The following is a 24654-nucleotide window of genomic DNA, read 5'->3' as shown; positions in this document are numbered from 1 at the left end:
GGCCTGAGGACAGAGAGGAGGAGGAGAGCATGGTTACTCGTCCTCTTGGTGAGGACACGGAAGTCTTGTCTGTTAGCAGTCTGGCACACATGGCCAGGGTGGATAAAAATCAATGTTTTTTTTAAAAAAAATCAAAAAAATCTGATTTTTTTGATTTAAATCGGATTTTTTTGATTTAAATCGGATTTTTTTCAATAAACTGCTTTTTGAGGAAAATATTTTACCATCCAAAGGTTCTTCCATCATGAGATAAAGCTGAGTTGTTTAACTCAGTAGAATAAAGGCTGTATATGTGTAACATTCACAATGCCATGCTCTTCCAGAGGTTTCTGTAGGATTAGTGGGCAGTTTCTCTCCTATATTATCACAGACGCTCGCTTTACTTACGCAGTTCTCAAAACTGAATTTGACTCCGCAGAGGTCCCAGCCTCTTCTTCACGGCAAAAATGTTACAACATGAACAGAGTTGAGAAAAAGACCTTAATCCTATTGTTCTACAAACTTATGAATACAGAATCAACCCCTTCAGTGCCAAGTCCAAGAAGTTAGACAATATGTTTCTGATTGTTTGGAGTGGAATAGATCTGCACAACACAAGAAGAATGTGAATCTAAGTGTGAGGAGGAGGAAGGGCAAGCAGACAAGAAAATGAAAGTGAAACTTTGAGCACAATACTGCAGCATAGCCACAGACAGACAAGTCTGGATCTGTTTGTGCGTACGATCTGAGGTTTATTACATTCTTTCCTTATAATGGTAGCAGGCCGTAAAAGAGACCCAGTTTGGGAATATTTTAATGAAGCTCCTTCGCCTATCGGTAAGGCAGGCATGCGTGCAAAATGCAAACGATGCAACAAAGAGATGCAAGGCCTGGTGGCGCGAATGAGGCAACATCATGAGAAGTGCGGTGATGAAGATGACCAAAGAAACACTTCTGAACAGGCCGGATCTGTTGGTAAACATTTTTATTGAATCCTGTTTCTAAAGACTGAACTGTCATGTGTGAGAAAAATTATATTTCTTATTATTACTGCATGTTACTGTCATTTGGTACAGTTATGAAGAAAAACAAATATTCCTTTTGGGGCAGGGGCAGTGATGTGTTGTGTACAATAAGCAGAAATTGTATAAACAATAAAATAACAGCATTGACTTTTTTCGTTTAGGGGAATTCATGGATTCTGGAAACTATCCACCTCCAAGATCACCATCATCCTGTTCTACAGTTTCAGAGTTATCCATCCAGGATAGTGCTTCATTAGCAGCAGCATCATCATCAGACACCCACAGCCACATATCACCATCACCCAAAAGGAAGAAAAAACCTTTACCTCCTGGAACCACCAGAGATAGGTTTGTGATAAGAACTAGCAGATTAGAAAAAGAGTTGATTGATGAAAAAATTGCCCAGTTTATTTATGCAACAAACTCTTCTTTCCATCTGACTGAGAACCCACATTTCATTAATATGGTTCAGTCACTGAGACCAGGATACAGTCCACCCAGCAGAGCTGATGTTGCAGGGAAACTGCTGGATCAAGTGTATGACAGAGAAATGGAGCAATGTGCAACAGCTCTGGAGGGTAAAATTGTTAACCTAAGTATTGATGGGTGGAGTAATGTCCACAATGATCCTATTGTATGTGCTTGTATAACAACAGAAGAAGGTAAAGTCTTCCTTGCACAAACAACTGATACGTCAGGAAATGCACACACAGCAGAATACTTACAAGAAGTGGCAGTAAAAGCTATAACAACATGTGAACAAAAATTCAAATGTCTAGTACGCAGTTTGGTCACTGACAATGCTGCAAACGTATCCAAGATGAGAAGAAATTTAGAAGAGCAGGGAGGGAATACAAAGCTGCTAATAACATATGGTTGCAGTGCTCATTTGCTGCACCTCTTAGCCAAAGACTTAAGTGTTCCAGAAATAAAGGCTAATGTTGTTGAAATTGCTAAATACTTCCGTAATAATCATTTTGCTGCAGCAGCTCTGAAAAGGATGGGTGGAACCAAGCTAACGCTCCCTCAAGATGTTAGATGGAACTCTGTGGTGGACTGTTTTGAGCAGTATATCAAAAACTGGCCTATTCTGATGACACTTTGTGAAGAAAATCGAGATAAGATAGATGGCACTGTCACGGCCAAAATCCTCAACATTGGGCTTAAGAGAAATGCAGAACATATGCTGAGCTTCCTGAAACCCATCTCTCAAGCTTTAAACAAAATACAGAAAAATAGCTGTTTTATTGCGGATGCTGTTGAAATTTGGAAGGAACTGAGTGAACACTTAAAAACAGAACTACACATGGACAGAATTAAATTACAAGCAGTAAACAAACGAATGGGACAAGCACTGACTCCAGCTCATTTTTTGGCAAATATTGTCAATATCCAATATCAGGGTCAAAACCTAAGTGCTGAGGAAGAGGAGTTAGCTATGACATGGGTATCCAGCAATCATCCATCTTTAATGCCAACTATAATAAACTTCAGAGCTAAGGGGGAACCATTCAAGAAATATATGTTTGCTGAAGATATTTTAAGGAAGGTCACACCAGTAAACTGGTGGAAGTCACTTAAGCGCTTGGATTTAGAGACTGTCCAAGTAATGATTTCACTTTTAACAGCAGTAGCTTCTTCTGCAGGCGTTGAAAGAATATTCTCTTCCTTTGGACTCATTCATTCTAAATTGAGAAATCGGTTGGGACCCAATAAAGCAGGAAAGCTTGTTTTTCTTTTCCAGATTATGAATAGGAACAAAGAAGAAGATGATGATGAAGATGACGACGAGTGAGCTACAGAGGACAGCAGGGACAATAGTATTTAAGTTTTTCATGTGTCGGCTGGGCTGACAGTCTAAGTTTCTTAAAATATATATATATTTTGTTTAGCCAAATTAGTTAACAAACATGGATGTTTGTTTAAGCAAATAACTTATGCTGTAATGTTGTTATTGTTTCAGTTGAATAAATCTATTTAAATTGTTATTAAGGTCAGGATTATTTTTCTCCTTCCTAAGTACAACAGAACAGTGGTGTCCAAATATGAATGATTAACCCATTAAACTGGGGAGAAAAAAGTAATATAAAAAGTGATTCTAAAAATCTTCATCTACTTGCATGTTAAAGTAAAGTAGCAAGAACTAGTTTAGGTAGAAACTTTGATTTAAATCACTGATTTACATCACATCAAGCCTTACTGACTAGTGATTTAAATCAAATCCACCCTGCACATGGCTGAGTTTATGTTACACTGCCTTTCCCATGACCCTTGCGTTCTCAAAATTTTGGATGATGGGAGAATTTTCTGAGCCCCTCCCATCGCACAGGCCCTGAGGCGGGGGTACTCTACCAAGGAGTGCAAAGTTTGGGAAGATGCTGAGGGAGTACCTTGCCGACCGTACCAACATCCTCCGTGATTCCTCTGTGCCTTATAATTATTGGGTATCCAAGCTGGATACGTGGAATGAACTGGTTCTCTATGCCTTGGAGGTCCTGATCTGCCCTGCCGCCAGCGTTTTATCAGAGCGGGTTTTTAGTGCCGCTGGGGGAATTATAACTGATAAGCGCATCCGCCTGTCAACTGAAAATGCTGACAGGCTGACTCTTATAAAAATGAACAAGGGCTGGATTGGGCCAGACTTCTCATCACCATCGAATGATAGCAGCATAACATAAGCTCAAATCCAGTGTCTTTTTTTGGGAGGTGTATTCCCATGCACCTTTTCACACCCACACATGGGTATATGCTTCCTGATTTTGGCTATTTGCTCTTGTGCTCCTTCTCCTCATCCTCATCCTCCACCATCATATCACCAAGGTGACCGTGGTCTGTGATGCAACACCCACATAATTTTTAAATGGTGTTTATGATGCCCGTAAAAAATTTTTTTTATACAGTATGTTCATGTATACCCCCCAGGGGTAAATGTTTGTCAGCCCATACACTTAGTGCATGGGCATTACAAGTATAGGGGACCCGCTCCTTTCTAATGGGAACATTTTTTTATGAGGCCCTCCTCCACGTCTCTTCCAAGGGACATTGTAGTGTCTCCCAACTTTTGGCAGCCCCTGCATTCACTTCATAGGCCAACACTATGGGAGACCCACTTCCTAATAATGGGAACATTTTTTCATGAGGCCCTCCTCTACGTCTCTTCCAAGGGACATTGGAGTGGCTCAAAATTTTTGGCAGCTTTTGGATTCACTGCATAGGCAAACAATATGGGAGACCCACTTCCTAATAGTGGGAACATTGTTGTTAGGAGGCTCTCTGACCTCTACGTCTCTTGCAAGGGGCATTGGAGTTCCTCCAATTTTTTTGCAGCCGTTGCTTCACTGCATAGGCCAACAGTATGGGAGACCCTCTCCTTTCTAATGGGAATTTGTCGTTACTGTGGCCCTACTCTATCTGCCTTTAACCCTAGAACGCATACCTGGGACCTCGCAGGCCCGCCCTGTTAATTGTTTTCTATTTTCTGCAAGATTACTTTAGTTAGACTTTTGAAACTCTAGGTATTCCTCAGGTATATAGTTGTTTGTCATTTGACTTTGAGTTATTCCATGTTATTTGCACACGGGCCTAAAAGGCCCCAGGTATGTGAAAAAGTAGATTTTTATGGTCATGCGTTCTAGGGTTAAATTGTTAGTGGGGTTTTTCCTAAATTTTGTCAGCCGTTGGACTCACTGCATACCCTATAACTGTATAGCACACCCGCTCCTTTGTAATGGAAGTATGTCATTACTGTGGCCCTGCTCTATGTGTCTTTAAATTGTATATGGGGTTTTTCCCAAATTTTGGCAGCCCTTGCAGTCACATCATGGGCATTACCACTATAGGAGACCCTCTCCTTTCTAATGGGAATTTCTCATTACTGTGGCCCTGCTCTATGTGTCTTTAAATTGTTAGTGGGGTTTTTCCCAAATTTTGACAGCCGTTGGACTCACTGCATACCCTATAACTGTATTGCACACCCGCTCCTTTGTAATGGAAATATGTCATTACTGTGGCCCTGCTCTATATGTCTTTAAATTGTTAGTGGGGTTTTTCCCAAATTTTTGCAGCCCTTGCAGTCACAGCATGTGCATTACCACTATTGGAGACCCGCTCCTTTATAATGGGAACATTTTTTTTACTGAGACCCTCCTCTATGTCTCTTCAAAGGGGTATTGGGTTGCGTCCGAATTTTTGGCAGCCATCGTAGTCACTGGATACGCAATAACAGTATAGGAGACCCACTCGTTAATAATGGGAACAACAAAGCATAGCCGGCTGATGGATGTGTCTGATGATGTGTCACACACCACATGGCCAGATAAGGTTGTAAAATGTTAAAATGACATTTCCCGGTGAATGCATTTGTCTTAAAAAATAATGTAAAAAAAACAAAACACTAGGATCTTTCTTTAGTATAAAAAAAACCGAGTCGCCAATGTAACCTCAATGTAATCACATTGTTCAGCTCCTGCACCTCCTCCTCCTCCATCTCTGAAATGATCACATCAGTCACAAGCTGACAGCACTGCAGCACTGCCTTGGCCAAGCGGCATCAGGCTGTGCTGAAGATAACATGCTCAATACTTAGGTGACAAACCGCCCAGCGCTGCAGAGTTGTTGAAAGCTGTAACACAGCAGCTTGATCTCTGGCTCTCACCGCTAAACATACAGCCAGGCATGGCCGTGTGTGACAATGGGCGGAACCTGGTGACATAGAAATGACAGCCGGAGTAGATACTGTTTCCCTCTATACCAGTCCTTTCACCGAGCTAAAGAATATGGCTGTAGTGAAATACAACTCTCAACAAAAAAGCTGTGGACTGGCTCCGTACCGTCCCTGGCCACATTCACTTTACCACGTGTTTGTGGTTAGGCGGTCCTTCCCAGTAAGTGTACTGGGGAGGCCACGGGTAATGTTGTGGGACCCGTGCATGTGGAAGGCGGAGATGGGACTGGGAGAAATAGTGGCAGCTGGGGACCGTGTATGGACACCCGGCCACCGCCGGCATGAGGTAGTGAAAAGCTTCCACCTCCACGAGCCTAAACGGCCACATTTCAAGTGCAAGTGACTCGCCCCCAGGGCCGTGGGGTACTCGGCAGCTGGGCCTTATGGCTGCTTTTGGCGGAGATCACGGTGGCTGGCCCGGTCCGTGACCCAGGGCGGTCAGTGCAAAAAGGGGATATTTATAGGGGATTTGTCGTGATGCCACCTGTGGTGTCTGGTGAGGATCACCAGCGCAGCGACAGTCCTCTGAGGCATTTGTTAGGGCAGCTGGAGATGGAACGGCTCCCCACATGTGGAGCAGGTCTCAGGGCAGTGAAAACGATGCAGGTTGCGCTGGGCGTTGTGGTGCAGGGGGAGCGATGGTGCAGCAGAAGTAACGGACAGAGACAGGGGATTTGCTTCTTTACCTTTACTGGTGCTGCTGTTAGGTATAGCCCAGGGTACTCCAGGTGAAGGGCGCACTTTTGGACTTCGCCCCAGTGAGCGGGTATAAGGCCTCCTGATCCGTGTTTGTCTCTGTGTATGCTCCTGGCCAGCCTGCAACTGGGCCTAGCTTATGTGTCCTGCTTTTACTTAACCTCTTGTGGAGAAGTCCATCCATGCACCCTTCTGGGTTCTGTGGCACCAATGCACAGCAGGGTGCCACATTCCCCCCTAGTAAAACTCAGTACTCCTGGACTGAAGCATTTTTTTCAGAAACAGGTTAACAATGATAATAACAATTACAATAATAACAATATGGTTACAGCAAGTCCCGTAACCTGGTGTCCTTTTCACCGAAAGTGGATGAGTAGCATGAGGGACCCGTCCAAAAACCCTCAACGTAGGCCCTGGGCGTGGCTGCAGGGCATAAGTGATCCAAGTGATGGACCACGTCTTCGGCCACGCCAAATGGGTTTTTGTTCAGTGGTTACTTACAAGGCACTCCAAGGAGTGCAACTATGTACATGAACAGTTTTTGGGCTGCTCACAGTCCTGAGCCACAGAGTCTTTTTATATATACCCTTATGGGTAACTAAATGCAATGCCAAGTGTCCATGTCACCTAAATTGTCCATTGTAAGGCAAAAACAAATCAATAAGTAAATACATGAAGATTATACACGAATAACATACCCCAGGGGCAACTATTTATACTATCAGAATTTCTCTTTTTACTCTCTGTATCTGAGAGGGGTCTGACCTTGCATGCTACGTGTTGACTTACGTAGTACTGGGATGCGTGTGGTACTGGTGTTTGTACTACCTCCCAATCTGTCAGTTCTAGGTGTGAAGGGGCTGCAAGACTGCCTTAACCTCTCTACGGGACTGGCAAGTGTACCATTGGCTGGGCCTTCTTGCTCTGCTCCAACTGGGGATCCTTCTTCCGGGGATTCTTCCTGAGCAGGCTCTTCTGGGGCACTTACAGGTTCTATTTGCTGTGGAGGGTCTTCTGGCTGTTGGTAAAAGTGGATCACAGGTAGTATCACTGCTCCTCCTACTTGGGGCCAATCTGACGGGAAATCTCCTAATTCAGTATGTATTACTGCTTCTTTAGGCTCCTCCGGTACGATGAGAGGCTCTTCTTCCTGGGGCTTTAGCAGACCTGGACACAACTTCAGATGGTCTCTAGATACCGTTGCAGTCGTTCTTCCTCCGTCCTTGGTAATTAAACAGGTCTTCCTGTTATCAAATCTTGAATTTAACACAGTGTAGGGTTCCCTCTTCCACTGGTCATCAAGTTTGTGGTTTCTTCTTTTTCTCTTTAACACAACCTCTCCAGGTGAAAAGGGTTCTGCTGGTGCACTCTTGTTGTACTGTGCTTCTTGCTTGTCTCTTACCCTATTCAGACTGTCTTCAACACAGGCTTGTACTCTTCTGTACTGCTCCTGTCGAGTCGTATCCCAGTCCTCAGTGGACATATCTGCTTCGGGTTCTACTACACCAAGCTCCAGGTCCATGGGCAACTTTCCGGGTCTTGCTCGCATGAGATATGCTGGAGTACAATTGGTGGAACTCACAGGTATGTGGTTGTACAGATCTACCAGGTCAGGTAGCTTGTCTGGCCACTGGTTTCTTTCTTCTAGCGGTAAGGTCTTCAATAGGTCGATGACGATGTTATTCATCTTTTCACATAACCCATTGGTTTGAGGGTGGTACGGTGTAGTCCGGATCTTCTTACACCCGTACAGATGGCAGAACTCCTTGAACAATTCGGCTTCGAAGGCAGTGCCTTGATCTGTCAGCACCTGCTCCGGGTATCCATGGGGCCTGCAGAAGTATGCCTGAAATGTCTTCGCCGCAGTTTCTGCCGTCAGATCCTTGACGGGGGCGACCACCAGGATCTCCAAGGGTCGAGTTGTCTTGATGGGTTGTAGGGGTGCCTTCTGGCTGGTGTAGTCTTTTCTTCTGAGGCTACAGGGTCCACAATCCTGGCACCATCTCTCCATGGAACTGCGCATTCCAAACCAATAAAACTGACTTTTTAGCAGGGTTTCTAGCTTCTTCCAGCCAAAGTGCCCCGCTTGATCGTGGTAAGCCTCCAACACCATCTGGATGTCCGTCCTGGGCACTACGATCTGCCACACCATCTCATGGGTCCTCGGGTTGATGTACCTTCGGCACAGCTTCTCTCTATAGATAAATAGCCGGCTTCTCTCATTCCACAGCTGCTTGGCTTGTGGAGACGCATCCTTCTCCAGGGAGGAACCTTCTTGGGTTATCAGCTACTTGATGCGGCTGACAACCGGGTCGCTGTCCTGGGTCTCCTTCCAGCTGTGGTGAGGCAAAGGGTTTAATGTCTTACCACGATGCCTCCTGGAGGCTCATTGCTCGTGGACCATTCCATTACGGTGGAAGGCAGGTAACTCAATCTCCTCCAGGTCATCCACTTCTTCTTCAGTGTCCGACTGGTGAGGCATCCTGGACAGGGCATCGGCATTTTTGCGGCCTGCCCGGTACTTAATGGTGAACTGGTAGTTTGACAGTCGAGCCATCCATCGTTGTTCCATGGCTCCTAACTTGGCTGTTTCCAGATGAGTCAAGGGGTTATTATCAGTGTAGGCAGTGAACTTACTGGAGGCTAGGTAGTGCTTGAACCGCTCAGTGATGGCCCAGACCAGGGCCAGGAACTCCAACTTGAAGCTGCTATAGTTCTCTTGGTTCTTCTCGGTCGGGCGGAGCTTTCTGCTTGCATAGGCGATCACCTTCTCTCGGCCATTCTGCTTCTGACTTAACACAGCTCCTAATCCCTCGTTGCTGGCATCAGTGTACAGCAGGAACGGTTGGCTGTAGTCAGGGTAGGCTAGGATCTCTTCGCCGGTCAGGATCTCCTTCATCACCTCAAAGGATTCAGCTTGCTCCTTACTAGAGATGAGCGTTGTTCGACTCGAACTGTTCGCCAATCTCAAATTCGAGCTGTTTTGGGCGGTGTTCGAGCCGTTCGGCGAACACGAACGATTTGAGAAAAATTCGGCTGTTCGAGGTTATGTTCGATAACTGTTCGTGCACCAAAATCATAACTGGATTTTTTCTCAGTAATGATGAAAATTAATGTTAATACGCAGTTTGAGTGTACAGCGGGGTGGGGGGAGGGGCAGGGGATGGATCTCTGCAGGAATAATGAAGATCTCCATTTTTTTTTCTCTTTCCCGCATTTACAGTGGGGAGGTGCAATCTGTCAGCCTATCAGCAGCGCACACACGGAGCGAAGTGCTTTTTTTCACACAAGCAAGGGCATGTGTCATTGGCAGTGTATGTCACATGCCCTTGCCCTATAAGACCCAGCCATTTTCCCCGTCGCCACCAGTTTCTCACTGCTGCAGCTGCGTGTTAGACGGCACCGCTGTTGCTGTGTGCGCTATACCTTGTTAATTTCAAGCCAATTTTCGCACAAATCTACAGATAGCTTGGGAGTAGGGAATAGTTGTGATTGCAGTCCTTTTAAGGACTAGGTTACAGCATTTCCTACGACTTTTATCAGGCAGGTCTGTGCTCTTAAATAGATAGATTGTGGGAGTAAAGACTAATTGTAATTGCAGTCCTTTTCAGGACTAGGTTACATCAGTTCCTATCAGTTTTTGCCAGGCAGGTCTGTGCCAGTGCTGTGCAAGTTTTTTTCACAGCATTTGGCTGAATCTAGCAAAGCTAATCCTTTTTGGCCTATTGCAGAGTGTGTTAGTCAGTGGAGTAGCCTATCTGTGTTGCAAGATATACCACCTGTGTATAGAATACCAATTTTTTTACTGCACCTAGTGAAGTAAAATCTTTTGGGCATAGCATCATTCTATTAGTCCATCTATACTGACCTCCATCAGGTTGCAAATTGAATATAATTTTTTTCTGCATCTAGCTCTGAAAAAATATTTGGGCTTCTAGCAGTGTGTGGGACTTGTTCTATTAGTCCATCTATACTGACCTCCATCAGGTTGCAAACTGAATATAATTTTTTTCTGCATCTAGCTCTGAAAAAATATTTGGCCTTCTAGCTGTGTGTGGGACTTTCTCTATTAGTCCATCTATACTGACCTCCATCAGGTTGCAAATTAAAAATAATTTTTATCTGCATCTACCTCTGAAAAAATATTTGGGCTTCTAGCAGTGTGTGGGACTTTCTCTATTAGTCCATCTATACTGACCTCCATCAGGTTGCAAACTGAATATAATTTTTTTCTGCATCTAGCTCTGAAAAAATATTGGGCTTCTAGCTGTGTGTGGGACTTGTTCTATTAGTCCATCTATACTGACCTCCGTCACGCTGCAAATTCAAAATAATTTTTTGTCTGCATCTAGCTCTGAAAAAATATTTGGGCTTCTACCAGTGTGTGGGACTTGGTCTATTAGTCCATCTATACTGACCTCCATCAGGTTGCAAATTAAAAATAATTTTTTGTGTGCATCTAGCTCTGAAAAAATATTTGGCCTTCTAGCAGTGTGTGGGACTTGTTCTATTAGTCCATCTATACTGACCTCCATCAGGTTGCAAATTAAAAATAATTTTTTGTCTGCATCTAGCTCTGAAAAAATATTTGGCCTTCTAGCAGTGTGTGGGACTTTCTCTATTAGTCCATCTATACTGACCTCCATCAGGTTGCAAATTGAATATAATTTTTTTCTGCATCTAACCCAGCCAATAGTTTTGGCCTAATACCACAGTTTGGCCACTCAGCTCTGCTCGGTTCCCATCCATTGTTTTTTTGTGCAAACAACTCCAGAGTTGTGAATTAGTTAACCACCAAAATGAGTGGAAAAAGGCCTGCTGCTGGTGGAAAGGGGAATAGGCGTGTTGGGAAGGGGAAAAAAGGTTGTGTCCGTGGGGTAGGTGCAGAAGAAAGACCATCTTCCAGCCAAACTAAAATGTCTACTTCTTTTAGCGGACAATGTGATACGATCCCTTTCTTACGGCCACGCCAATCGCTACAAATTTCAGATGAGGCACAAAAACAGCAGGTGCTTCAACGGATATCAAGTGCTCCTTCAAGTGGGCTCTCCTCCACATCAACTTCAACATCACAAATACTCCAGTCCTCAAAGGTGTCACCCCAATCGCACTTGATTCCTCACAGCTCCCAAATCTCCAGCTGCCCGTCTGAGTATGAGGTAGAACAGATGGTTGAGTCTGCAGAGCTGTTTACTCATACTATAGCCTGGGAATCAGAGGTCGACTCCAGCGCTTCTGTGAATCCAGACGAGGAAATGATCTGCACTGATGCCCAGAATCTTTATGAGTCGGATTCAGGACCAGATGAAGAAGGTTCTGACCATAATGTAGACCCTCATTCCCAAACTAACTCCTGTTGGTGGAGACAATGAGGAAGACGATGATGAGACTCAAATACCTGATTGTAGCGACAACTTTAGTTTTTTGTCAGGGCAGGAACAGGTTGGCTCTGAGGACGACGGGTGTAATAACGCACAGGGTGATGATGATGAGGTTGGAGATCCCACTTACTGTCAACCCACAGTCAGCCAAGAGATGAGGTCAGCAGAGGAGGTGGAGGAAGATGCTAGTGACGACGAGGTCAGGTTGCGCCTTCCTGGACAGAGACGTAGTACTGGAAGCACGTCAACAACTGCATCCTCAACCACAACTCTGCCTCTCACCACAAGTCGTGGTGGCTCTTCAGGTCGCATGGGTGCTAAGCCTTGCATAGCATGGGCATTTTTTCAGATCGATAAAGATGACCCAACTCGTGTTATCTGTAACATTTGTCAGCAAAAGCTAAGTAGAGGCCAAAAAATACATAGTTTGAGTACTTCATGCATGAACCGGCACATGGACATGAAGCATAAGTTGCAGTGGGAAGCTCAGTGTGCTACAATGCGGCCTAGCCGGCCGGGCCAACCACCGTCTGCCATATCTTGTGCATCCGCGGCCTCTTCATCCTCTGTGACTGGGGGGACAGCAGTCACACCTGTTTTGGGGCGCAGACCTGCCACCTCTTTACCCGCAACAGCCAGCGTGATTGGCAGGTCATCATTTTCTTTGGAAGTGGTAACACCAGCTGGTGTTGAGCGCTGTCCGACATCGATAGCACCACCTTTGGATCAAGGCAACCTAACATGTCCGCCTGCATCTTCCTCACAGACCGGCAGTTTGCCGGGGACACCCTTATCAACCCCGTCTAAGCACAATAGCCAGCCCTCAGTCCCTCAGATGTGGACAAGTAAAAGACCATTTCCTCCTAGCCATGAGAAAGCTAAGAGGTTGAATTTCACCATCTGCAAGCTCTTGGCTACAGAAATGCTGCCTTTCCGCCTGGTGGACACAGAGGATTTTCGAGACCTTATGTCCGTCGCAGTGCCCCATTACCAGATGCCCAGTCGGCACTACTTCTCAAAGAAAGGTGTGCCTGCGCTCCACCAGCATGTCGCACACAACATCACCGCTTCTTTGAGAAACTCTGTGTGTGACAGGGTGCATTTCACCACAGACACTTGGACGAGTAGGCATGGACAGGGGCGTTACATGTCGCTGACTGGGCACTGGGTAACTATGGTGACAGCAGGACAAGGGGCTGCTGTCCAAGTCTTGCCGTCCCCACGAGTTGTGCGTCAATCCTCTTTATGTCAAAGTTCCTCCACTGCTTCTGCCTCCTCAACCTCCTCTCGGTCTTCCACCTGCACCCAAAGCCTGTCTGGTCATGCCACAAGCTTTCTAACTGCGCAGAAGGGATCCTGCACACCTCCTTACTATGCTGGCAGTAGGGCTCAACGTCATCAGGCGGATTTTACTTTGAAATGTCTGGGAAATGTGAGTCACACAGCTGAGGAGTTGTGGTCAGCTCTGGAGAACCAATTTCATGAATGGTTGTCTCCACTGGACCTGAAACCAGGGAAGGCCGTGTGCGACAATGCTGCAAACCTGGGTGCGGCCCTTCGCCGGGGCAATGTCACACACGTGCCTTGTATGGCTCACGTGTTGAACCTGGTTGTCCAGCAATTTTTAGCCCACTATCCCAGACTAGATGGCCTTCTGCAGAGGGCACGGTCGCTGTGTGCTCACTTCCGCCGTTCGCATCCCGCAGCTCAGCGACTTACATCTCTACAGAAGTCGTTGGGCCTGCCACTTCACCGGCTAAAATGCGATGTGCCTACCCGGTGGAATTCAACTCTGCACATGTTGCAGCGACTGTGGCAGCACCGACAAGCCCTGGTGCAATACATTCTGACGTATAGCCTGGGCCAACGAGATCCAGAGGTGGGGCAAATCACGCTGGAGGAGTGGTCTCAGATCAAGGACCTATGCACCCTTCTGCACAGTTTTGAAATGGCGACGAAGATGTTTAGTGCTGACGATGCCATTATCAGCATGACTATTCCGGTGATTTACATGCTGGAGCACATGTTAAACAGAATTCGGAGTCAGGTGGTGGCACAAGAGGAGGTGGAGGAAGTAGAGGAGGAGGAGTTGTATGCGGAAGGGCTAACATCTGCAAGGTCCAGACGGTCGGCAGCACCAAGGCGGCAGGCATGTGAGGGTGGGGGAGATGGTTTAACCAGGGCGCATGGTAGCAGCCAAACTAGTGAGGAAGGTGCAGGAGCCCAGGAAGAAGTGGAGGACGAACTGATGGAAGACTCATCAGATGAGGGAGACCTTGATCACATTTCTGTTGTGCGAGGTTGGGGGGAGAGGACAGAGGAAGGAAGCATGATTGTTACCTCGCCACCAACACAACAGGGACTTGGTGCTCCTGGATGCGCAACACACATGAGTGCCTTCTTGCTGCACTACCTGCAACATGACCCTCGAATTGTGAGAATTAGAAATAATCCTGACTACTGGGTTGCCACACTGTTAGATCCCCGGTACAAAAGTAAATTTGCAGAAATTATTCCTGCCATAGAAAGGGATGCACGCATGCAGGAGTATCAGCAGAGACTGTTGCAGAATCTTACATGTGCTTTTCCACAAAATACCAGTGGTGCACGTAGTGAATCTCACAGTTCCAACTTGCCAACCGTGGGACCGTCAAGTGTTCAGCACTCAAACCGTAACAGAACCACAGTATCTGCTGGTAACATCAATTTTGCGGAATCATTTCACCACTTTTTTAGCCCATCCTTTGCAAGGCCACAGGAGACAAGAAGTCTGACACATAGTCAACGCCTAGAGACGATGGTACAGGAGTATCTCCAAGTAAACATTGAAGCCACAACTGTGTCACTGGACCCTTGCTCTTTTTGGGCTTCCAATCTGGATAAATGGCCGGAGCAAGCCACTTACGCCTTGGAGATCTTTTCATGCCCCGCAGCCAGCGTTCTGTCTGAACGTGTGTTCAGCGCTGCTGGTGGTGTGCTGACAGATAAGCGCACGCGGCTCTCCACTGATAATGTAGACAGACTCACGTTCATAAAGATGAACAAATCATGGATCCGAAACGACTTTTCTACCCCTGTGTCATCCTGGGGAGAGTAAAAGCTTGATGATTGGTTAAAATCACCCTACCAACCGTTTTAAGCTTTCAAATTACTAATCATGTTTATCTGTATCTTGGCTGGAAAATAATTTGGGCTTTGTAGCAGTGTGCAGCACTGATCCTATTAGGCCATCTATAATAAGCTCCACCAGATTTAAAATTAATAATAATTTTTAGCTGCATCTAGCCCGGAAAATAATTTTGGGGCTCCGAGATGGGCAAGACACATAAGTGCCTTCTTGCTGCACTACCTGCAGCATGACCCTCATATTGTCAGAATTCGAAGTAATCATGACTACTGGGTTGCCACACTCTTAGATCCCCCAAACTTTTCGATCAACCTTTTCATTTTAATAAAGACCAAAAAAATGGTCATTTTTGAAATTATAAGCATTAGCAGGTTATTAGAAACTGAAATCAAACAGTTTTCAACTCAAAACTTTATTCTAGGTGATGTTACATTTTCACATAGGACCCCTTGTTCGAAAGGAGCTTCTGAACTCTCTCGTCCATTGAATTTCTCAGGTTTTGGATGGTTTCTGCTTCAATTGTTTTGCATGAGGACAGAATACCCTCCCAGAGCTGTTGCTTAGATGTGAACTGCCTCCCGCCATCATAGACACTCCTTTTAATGATGCTCCAAAGGTTCTGAATGGGGTAGAGGTCAGGGGAGCATGGGGGTCACACCATAAGTTTGTCCCCTTTTATGCCCATATCAGCCAGAGATGCAGATGTTTTATGTGCAGCATGAGATGGTGCATTATCATGCAGAAAAATGATCTTGCTGTGAAATACACGGTTCTTCTTCTTGAACCATGGCAGGAAGTGCTGTTTGAGAAAATCCACATACATTATGGAGTTCATCTTTAGCGCCTTCAGGGATCCTAAAGGGGCCGACAATCTCTCTCCCCATGATTCCAGCCCAAAACATTACTCCACCTCCTCCTTGTTGGCGCTGTAGCTGTGTTTGCGTGGGGTGTCCATCAACCAGCCATCCTCCACTCCATCCATCTGGACCATCGAGCGCTGCACGGCACTCATCCGTGAACAAAACAGTTTTGAAATCAGTCTTCATGTAATGTTTGGCCCACTGGAGCCGTTTCTGCTTGTGTGAAGTGGATAGAGGAGGTCGACAGGATGGCGTATGCACAGCTGCAAACCTCTGAAGGACCCTGCATCTTGTTGTTCGGGGGACGTTGGAGGCACAAGCAGCTTCAAAAACTTGTCTGCTGCTATGACAAGGCTTTTTTGCCGCTGCTCTTTCAACCTGACGTAATTGCCTGTAGGAAAGAGTCCTCAATTTGCCCTTATCAGCACGCACACGTGTGTACTGTGAATCAGCTACATACTTCTTGATTGCCAAGACACTTCATCCTGATCATCGCACAATGTTGATTGTAGTCATGCCTTGACCTAAACACTCCACAATTTGTTGCTTCTCAGCAGCCGACACATCCTTTTTCTTTCCCATTTTGGCAGAAAATGTAGGCTGCTTAATAATGTGAGAGAGCCTTCTTAAGTAGTCTTGCCTTTATTGGACACACCTGCCAAACTAATTAGCACAGGTGTCTGCAATTGCTTACAGTGATATAAAGAGCCCTGACACACATCACCATCAATGAGTTTAACTGACAAACAAACAAATTCTTCCCTTATCACTCCTAAACACTTTTTGCATAATAATTTGGAACGCAGTGTACATGTGCTTTTCCACAAAACACCAGTGGTTCACGTAGTGAATCTTACAGTTCTAACTTGCCAACCGTGGTCTGTATGGAATTGTTCAATAAAGGGCCCAAAATTAAGATAACATAGACGGGAGAGGTCTCTATGAATAGGAATTCCTAAGTATTTGATACCCTGTGAGGGCCAGGCAAAGGGAAAGTTGGACTGGATGGAATCCTATATGGATTTGGGGAGGGAGACATCGAGGGCCTCAGACTTCGCTGCATTGATTTTAAAATTTTACCATGTAACAAAGTGATCTATTTCAGCCATAACAGCATGGATGGATATATGTGATTGAGTGATATATACTAGGACATCATCAGCAAATAGAGAGCACTTGTACTCGGTGCCTCCCACCTCAATCCACCTAATATTGGGGTTATGGCGAATTGATGAGAGCAGGTGCTCCGTCACTAGGATGTATAAGAGAGGGGACAGAGGACATCCCTGCCTTGTCCCATTGGTGATTGTGAAAGGTGATGAAAATGTTCTGATGCGCCCCCTGGGCCTTGGGACACCCGGAGCCGGACCCTTTTTGGTGGATGCTGGTGGTTGTAGTCTTCGTGGCGGCGACCCGGTTCCGTGGCTCAGGGCGGTCAAACCAGTGGCGGAACTATTTATGTGGTTTTGATGTTTAAATGTCCGACTACGCCACCCGTGGATTGCGGTCAGAGTGAACCGCCGCTACAGGGCAGACCGCTGAGGCTGGTGTTGTGGGTGCAGCAGAGCGTAGCATAACTCCCCACGGGAGGAGTATAGCCTCAGGGCAGTGTATGCGGAGGATGGGGGTGATGGTGCAGGGCAGCAGCAGTAACGACACGGAGTCAGTGATGCAGTCCAGGGCCTTTACTCACAGTTCTTATTATCCAGACCACGTCTGCAGGTAACGGCTGCCCACGTCGTACTGTGCTCACCAGGTGAGGGGCTCAGACAACTCCCAGATAACTTTGGAGCGCTTCACAGGACCCCCTTTGTGTGTCCTTTGTCTGGCCTTTCTTACCAACCCTTCTGTCCGGCTGCCTCGGGCCTCCTCTTGGTAAACTTGGCGCCAGTTTCCCTGACTTTATGTGGTGCCTTCCTAGCGGGTGTAGCGAGGGGCTGCACCACATAAAATGTCACAGCCTCCGGTTTCTAGCTGAGGGTCGTTTCCTGCCTCCACTAGTTTCGGGGACCGGTCTCCCCCTTTGGCCTGACCCCTCCACGCAGGTGGATTCGGGCGTGCGGTGGCGACTCGCCCGTCCGCACCCCTGGGATCCCTTCATTCCTCGTTCCTGGAGCCTTCTCCGCTCCTCTTCCTTCCTTCTCCCTCTTCCAGGCCTGGGCCTCTGTTACTAGGCCCGCCTCCGGAGCAGAGCTCATGCAGAGCCCCTGCTCCCTGCCACTTCTGCTCAGACTTCTCTGCACTGAACTAAGATGGTGCCCACCTTTTATACTCCCTTCTCAATGCACCCAGGAACTGCTTCCTCCCTGCTCCTGCACTACAGGGTTCCCCTTCCTCAGTGTTCCCTCCCCCCACTCCAGCCAGGGACAGGGACTGTCGTGCCCATCTCAGGGGCATATTGGTCGCCCTGCCCCACGGCAATGTGGTGTAATGCATGCAGGTGTCGGGTCCTGATCCACACTCCATCCTTACCTGACAGTGAGATATCACACCTCTGGGTGAGGTGCAATACCTCTGTAGCAACCGAGCCCTCAGGGTGCTACAGTTCCATTTATCTTCAGCCTAGGTGACGTATTGTGATACAGGGCCGTGATTTTGGCTATAAAAGGGTCCCCTAGACCCCTACCCCAAGCTTTTTAAGAGAATCATATATGGCGTGCCAGGAGACTCTATGGAATGCTTTCTCAGCATCCAACGAGAGTATCTAATTACAAATTTTTAACTGCATCTAGCCCAGGAAATACTTTGTGCCTAGTAGCAGTGTCTGCTAGTCAGCGGATTATCCCGGCTGTTAAGCAAGCTACACCACCTGTAGTTTAGACACTTAATTTTTTCAAAGGAAATGCTTCGGGACCATGGGATACTCAGTGAAGAGCATCAGGAGGCACCCCAAGGCATAGGGGCTGGGACTGGCAGTAGGATGCCTTGCGGTGGACAGCCGAGCTCGATCCTTATAAAAGCTTTTTAACTGCAGCAGCTTTAGTGGACGCTACTGGAGCTGGAATTACACGGCTGCTGGCATGAGACTTGCCCTCCAATAGATCCTTGTAAATGGATTTAAAGTGTATTCATTCAAATTAGAGAGACAATTTAAATTAAAAAGCTTAGAGCTGCCTCCACCACAGGGGGGCTCGCTCGACCCACCAGCGGACAGGCACCAGTATTGGGAGAGGGGGGCTGGCCATCAGGGTTCACCGCGGCTCTGGCACAAACCCTGCGACACGGAGGTGGCACGGGCAGGAGCGGACTGGCCGTGTCGGCTTCTCACTTTTTGGATTTTAGAAGGGCATGACATGCCAATGTAGCACCCTGAGGACTCGGCTGCTACAGGGGTATTGCACCTCACTCCAGAGGTGTGGTATTCCACTCCCGGGTAAGGATGGAGTGTGGGACTGAGCTCAGTAGGCTGCATGCACTACATACATCCCATTTCCGGGGGACAGAACTACGGTACTCCCACCAGTTAAATGTGCAGGTACGACAGCGTCTGTCCCTGGCTGGAGTGGGAGGGGGGGTGGAACATCCCAGTAGTGTAGGGGCAGATAGGGGGAGTACTCTGGGTAAAGCTAGGAGCCCAGTGGGTGCTGGTCACCTGGGCTCACACATAGAGGGAGTATATAAGGTGGGCACCATCTAGAGATAGGGTCTTTTTAGTCAAGTTCAGCCTGAGGAGAAGCAGAGCAGAGGAGCTCAGCCAGGAGGGCTGACAGGGAGCTGTGGCTCCGGCTGGGCCCAGCTCCAGGGCCAAGCATGAAGAAAGAGGAGGAAGAAGGACCCAGAGAGGCAGAGCCAGAGGGAACCCTAAGATCCCAGAATCAGACCAAAAAGGGTGAAGGGTTGGCAGAAAAGGGCACCGGATCCCAAGCTGGCGGAGGCAAAAGTAACCCTTAGCCAGGAACCGGAGGTCGTGGGCAAGCTTTGCCACGACCCTCACCACATCCACCAGGAAGGTACACCAAGAGTAGGGTCAGGAAAGCCAGAGAAGGTTTTGCCATCAGAAGGCCCAAGGGAACCGGACAAAGGTGGATCCCTGGTGGGGACGGCCAGCAGAAAGAGAGAGAGAGGGGAGCTCAGGACCACGCTCCGGAACTGCCTGGGGGTTAGCCGAGCCCCGCACCTGGTGGACGCAGCACGGCTCGGGTGGTCACTCAAGGCCAGAGTGACTAAAGCAACATCAGTGAGTAAAAACCCTGAAACTGCATCCCACGACTCTGTGCCTCCTTACCGCACCATCACAACTTCCATCATCTACTCCTGCTGCCCTGAGGCCATACCCCTCCCGTTGGGGGTTATACCATCCCTGCTGCACCCATACCACCGGCCTCAGCGGACTGTTTTGCAGCGGCGGCCTTGTGACCGCAAATCAACGGGTGGCGTAGTCGACATACATTCTAACATCTACTGCTAATAGACTCGCCGCTTAGTTTGACTCCCTGGGCACGGACCGGGTCACCGCCACGAGACTACTACCCCCATCTGATCCGGCTCCGGGTAAGCCCCCGTGCGCGCGATGCCGCACGACACAGAAGGCCCAGGGGCGCGTCAACATTGGCGTAGTCGGCAGGATCACATGCCCGCAACCACCGGGTACTGCGTGCCTGAAGAAAAGTTTATCTGTACCGTAAAAAGAAGTCTCCCGCCAATTCCGGAGGGTCCCCGCCATCGGACGTCGTCCGGAGTCGTTTCCCGCCGGTTGCCCGCCATCTGCAGTCTTTTCCCGCCATCCACAGAGTTTCCCGCCATTGGGAAGCGGTTCCCGCCATCTGAGACGATTTCCCGCCCTGGCAGAGCGGACGCCATTATGGGCGTGCCAGAGGGTGGCAAGAGGCCACCTCCCATCGTGGGCCAGGACCAAGAATGGCGCCAAAAACGAAGACCGCCCCCACCAGCAGAGACTGCAATGATTGAGATGTCCGTCAGCGTGGGGGGTCTGCCCCTGGAACTGACAATCACCAAGTTGCCCCAGGACCGCCCTCAAAGTAGGCGGATCAAGAACAAAAGAGAGAGGATGGGTGCAGCCTGGAGGAGTCTGGAGAAGCCGTACCCGGAGATGGAGGGAGAGTCAGGCAGCACCGACCCTGAGGTCAGGAGCCTGTTGCAAGCTACCACCCCACAAGACCTGGTGGAGATCCTGGCACAGCTCCCCCGAGACCGGGAGCGTGCACAGACCGCGCTGGAGGGCCTCGCACGGAGGATGGCCCAGGTGCAGCAAGAAACGCTGACTGCGTGGAGCAGGGAGATGGCCCAGCAGGCTGGAACCCGCCCGCGGAGCACGCCACCCGAGACGAGGAGTCTGACCGCCTCTGAGGATGGTGCGGGAGGAATGAAGGCCGGAGACGACGCCGTGGAAGGAGCTGAAGAGACGGAGGCAGGTAAAGGGGACGTCACTACCCCAAGCCTAGAAACCGCGAGCCTGCCCCAGCTCCCCGTCACAGAGCCCGAAATTTCCCCTACCGTGCCCGTCGCTGCACCGCCACCGCTCCAGACTAGGCCTCAAGCAGGAGCCGCGACCACGCCCCCTGTGACGTCACGCGCCTCAACTCCGAGCGCGACCAAGCAGGAGACGCCACCGGCCTGGTCGCAGGGCCGAGTACCCCCGGGCGCCGCCGTCCCCGCTGTGCCCTTTACCTTCAGGGTGCCCCCAGCCTGGTCGCAAGGCCTGGTGAACCCGGACGCCGCTGCCACCACCGCGCCCTCAACCCACAAAGTCCTACCCCTGGGTGAAGACTTGTTCACCCAACATACTTGCCCGGATGGGCAGCCCTTTGAGTGGCCACCGGAGTACTACCATCCCCGACTCCGGAAGGAAAGGCCCCTGGATGAGCCCCTGATTCCGGCTCCGGCGCCTGTCAAGATCGTCCCGCTCCCGCTGGAGGAGGCCCAATTTGAATGGGACCCCACCGGGGAAAACCTCATCGGCTTCACCCAAGAGACCCGGGCGGCCGCAGCCCAGCGAGCAGAGTGCTGCCGGCAACAGCTGGAGGTCTTCGACCGGGAGCGGCGAGAGAGGCGGGTCCGCAAGGAGCGGCTGCAAGTGCAGAGTGCAGAACAGAAGAGCCGGACCCGACAGAACCCCCGTGCAGCCCACGGTCCCCGTGCCACCGGGACTGTAATCAAATTCCAACTGCAGCACGGATGGGGCTTCATCCGGGATCACCGCACCCCCGGCGACGTCTTCGTGACCCGCAGAGATGTCGAGTCCCACCTGCCGGAGGGACACAGAGGACGAGATCTGTACCTGGGTGATGAGGTCACTTTCAGCCGGCATCAATGTGCCAAAGGTCCATATGCTCTCCATGTACACCGACTGACCGAGAGAGAGCTACAGTGCGAGGAGGAACAAGAGAACCCGGACGGGTTTGAAGGTCACCCGCGAGAAGGAGCAGGAGGATGCCGTTACTGAAGTACGGTAAAGTGGAACTGTACATAGTTACCCGTAAGGGTACAAGAACTGTTACAAGTACTGCTGCTAAGTAAAGTATAGTCCCCGTTGGGACCAGCAAACTGTTACCCGTGTGTCCCTATCCCTTAACAGGCTGAGGACTGTGAGCAGCCATCCCTTATCCCCACTGGCTGAGGACTGAGAGCGGCCATACCCCTTGTAGATAGTTGCGCTTCCTAAAGCGCCCCCTACTGGTTTTATAGAAGAACTGTTTTTCTTCAAGTGACTGTTGCACTTTTACCTGGTCACAATTTGCACAGTGGCCAGGAAGAACAAGAATATTTTATAAGAAGAGTTTTATATCAAAAAGTCTTATAATATAAGAAGTTACCTGTAATGTTATGTTGCTGATAATGTTTATAATGTTTTATATATTCGTGTATGTTTTGAAAAAATTTTGTATGTTTGCATGTTTTGCTCTTTTACAGCCCGAGGACGTGCTGTGATTTACCAGGGGGGAATGTAGCACCCTGAGGACTCGGCTGCTACAGGGGTATTGCACCTCACTCCAGAGGTGTGGTATTCCACTCCCGGGTAAGGATGGAGTGTGGGACTGAGCTCAGTAGGCTGCATGCACTACATACATCCCATTTCCGGGGGACAGAACTACGGTACTCCCACCAGTTAAATGTGCAGGTACGACAGCGTCTGTCCCTGGCTGGAGTGGGAGGGGGGGTGGAACATCCCAGTAGTGTAGGGGCAGATAGGGGGAGTACTCTGGGTAAAGCTAGGAGCCCAGTGGGTGCTGGTCACCTGGGCTCACACATAGAGGGAGTATATAAGGTGGGCACCATCTAGAGATAGGGTCTTTTTAGTCAAGTTCAGCCTGAGGAGAAGCAGAGCAGAGGAGCTCAGCCAGGAGAGCTGACAGGGAGCTGTGGCTCCGGCTGGGCCCAGCTCCAGGGCCAAGCATGAAGAAAGAGGAGGAAGAAGGACCCAGAGAGGCAGAGCCAGAGGGAACCCTAAGATCCCAGAATCAGACCAAAAAGGGTGAAGGGTTGGCAGAAAAGGGCACCGGATCCCAAGCTGGCGGAGGCAAAAGTAACCCTTAGCCAGGAACCGGAGGTCGTGGGCAAGCTTTGCCACGACCCTCACCACATCCACCAGGAAGGTACACCAAGAGTAGGGTCAGGAAAGCCAGAGAAGGTTTTGCCATCAGAAGGCCCAAGGGAACCGAACAAAGGTGGATCCCTGGTGGGGACGGCCAGCAGAAAGAGAGAGAGAGGGGAGCTCAGGACCACACTCCGGAACTGCCTGGGGGTTAGCCGAGCCCCGCACCTGGTGGACGCAGCACGGCTCGGGTGGTCACTCAAGGCCAGAGTGACTAAAGCAACATCAGTGAGTAAAATCCCTGAAACTGCATCCCACGACTCTGTGCCTCCTTACCGCACCATCACAACTTCCATCATCTACTCCTGCTGCCCTGAGGCCATACCCCTCCCGTTGGGGGTTATACCATCCCTGCTGCACCCATACCACCGGCCTCAGCGGACTGTTTTGCAGCGGCGGCCTTGTGACCGCAAATCAACGGGTGGCGTAGTCGACATACATTCTAACATCTACTGCTAATAGACTCGCCGCTTAGTTTGACTCCCTGGGCACGGACCGGGTCACCGCCACGAGACTACTACCCCCATCTGATCCGGCTCCGGGTAAGCCCCCGTGCGCGCGATGCCGCACGACACAGAAGGCCCAGGGGCGCGTCACCTATATCTGTGTCTCCCCCTCCTTTTACTCCTCCACCTCTTTTATTTTCGCATGACTATATGTACTTGTCACTTTTCCATGTGTTAGTTATGTCTTCTGAGCAGTTTGTCAGCTTTTGGACACCTTTGAAGGTGTTTTCTATGTGTTTCTATGTGTTTTTGTTTGCCTGCCATTGGTTTTAACGGTGTTCGAAGGTGTTCGACGAACAGTTCGACGAACAGTTCGGCGAACACACGGGTGTTCGACGAACCGAACCGAACTCGAACACTACGGGGGTGGCTCAACACTACTCCTTACCCCACTGGAACGGGGGGTTTCTTCCTCTCCCGGACTGTCCTACCAGGAGATCTTGCAAAGGCGCCACTTTCTTGGTATAGTCCTTCACAAACCTCCGGTAATACCCGACTAGTCCCAGGAACTGACGTACCTCCTTGAGGCTCTTCGGCTCCGGCCATTTCTGGATGGCAGTGACCTTCTCTGGGTCCGGTGCTACTCATTCTGGACTGACGATGTGCCCCAGGTACTGTACCATTCGCTTGAGCAGGTGGCACTTAGAGGGCTTCAGCTTCATCCCATACCGGGACAGCGACTCAAATACCGCTGCCAGGTGATTCAAATGGTCCTCATACGTTTTGGAGTACACTATCACGTCATCCAGGTATAGCAGTACAGTCTCGAAGTTGCGGTGTCCCAGGCAGCACTCCATCAATCTCT

At 49.1% G+C, this 24654-nt stretch overlaps 1 protein-coding gene across 2 annotated transcripts; it reads left to right on the top strand.

The window, feature by feature from the left end:
• The first annotated feature begins 510 nt into the window (after window positions 1–510).
• LOC141171851 (uncharacterized) lies at window positions 511–2992 on the top strand. 2 transcript variants are annotated; one of them, XM_073655480.1, is made up of 2 exons: window positions 511–954; window positions 1166–2992. In XM_073655480.1, the coding sequence occupies exons 1-2, from the start codon at window positions 753–755 to the stop codon at window positions 2797–2799; spliced, it is 1836 nt and encodes a 611-aa protein (XP_073511581.1). In that variant the 5' UTR covers window positions 511–752; the 3' UTR covers window positions 2800–2992. The 2 variants fall into 2 exon arrangements, with proteins under 2 accessions (XP_073511581.1, XP_073511582.1); XM_073655481.1 differs by having other exon boundaries at window positions 511–1001.
• The last annotated feature ends 21662 nt before the right edge of the window (window positions 2993–24654 follow it).

The sequence above is a fragment of the Phyllobates terribilis genome, unplaced genomic scaffold, assembly GCF_046119375.1.
Source record: "Phyllobates terribilis strain yellow unplaced genomic scaffold, ASM4611937v1 Scaffold_12__6_contigs__length_324123572, whole genome shotgun sequence".
Classification (NCBI taxonomy): Eukaryota; Metazoa; Chordata; class Amphibia; order Anura; family Dendrobatidae; genus Phyllobates; species Phyllobates terribilis.
Note: the sequence above shows the minus strand (reverse complement) of the source record. Positions and strands in the feature narration are given on the sequence as shown.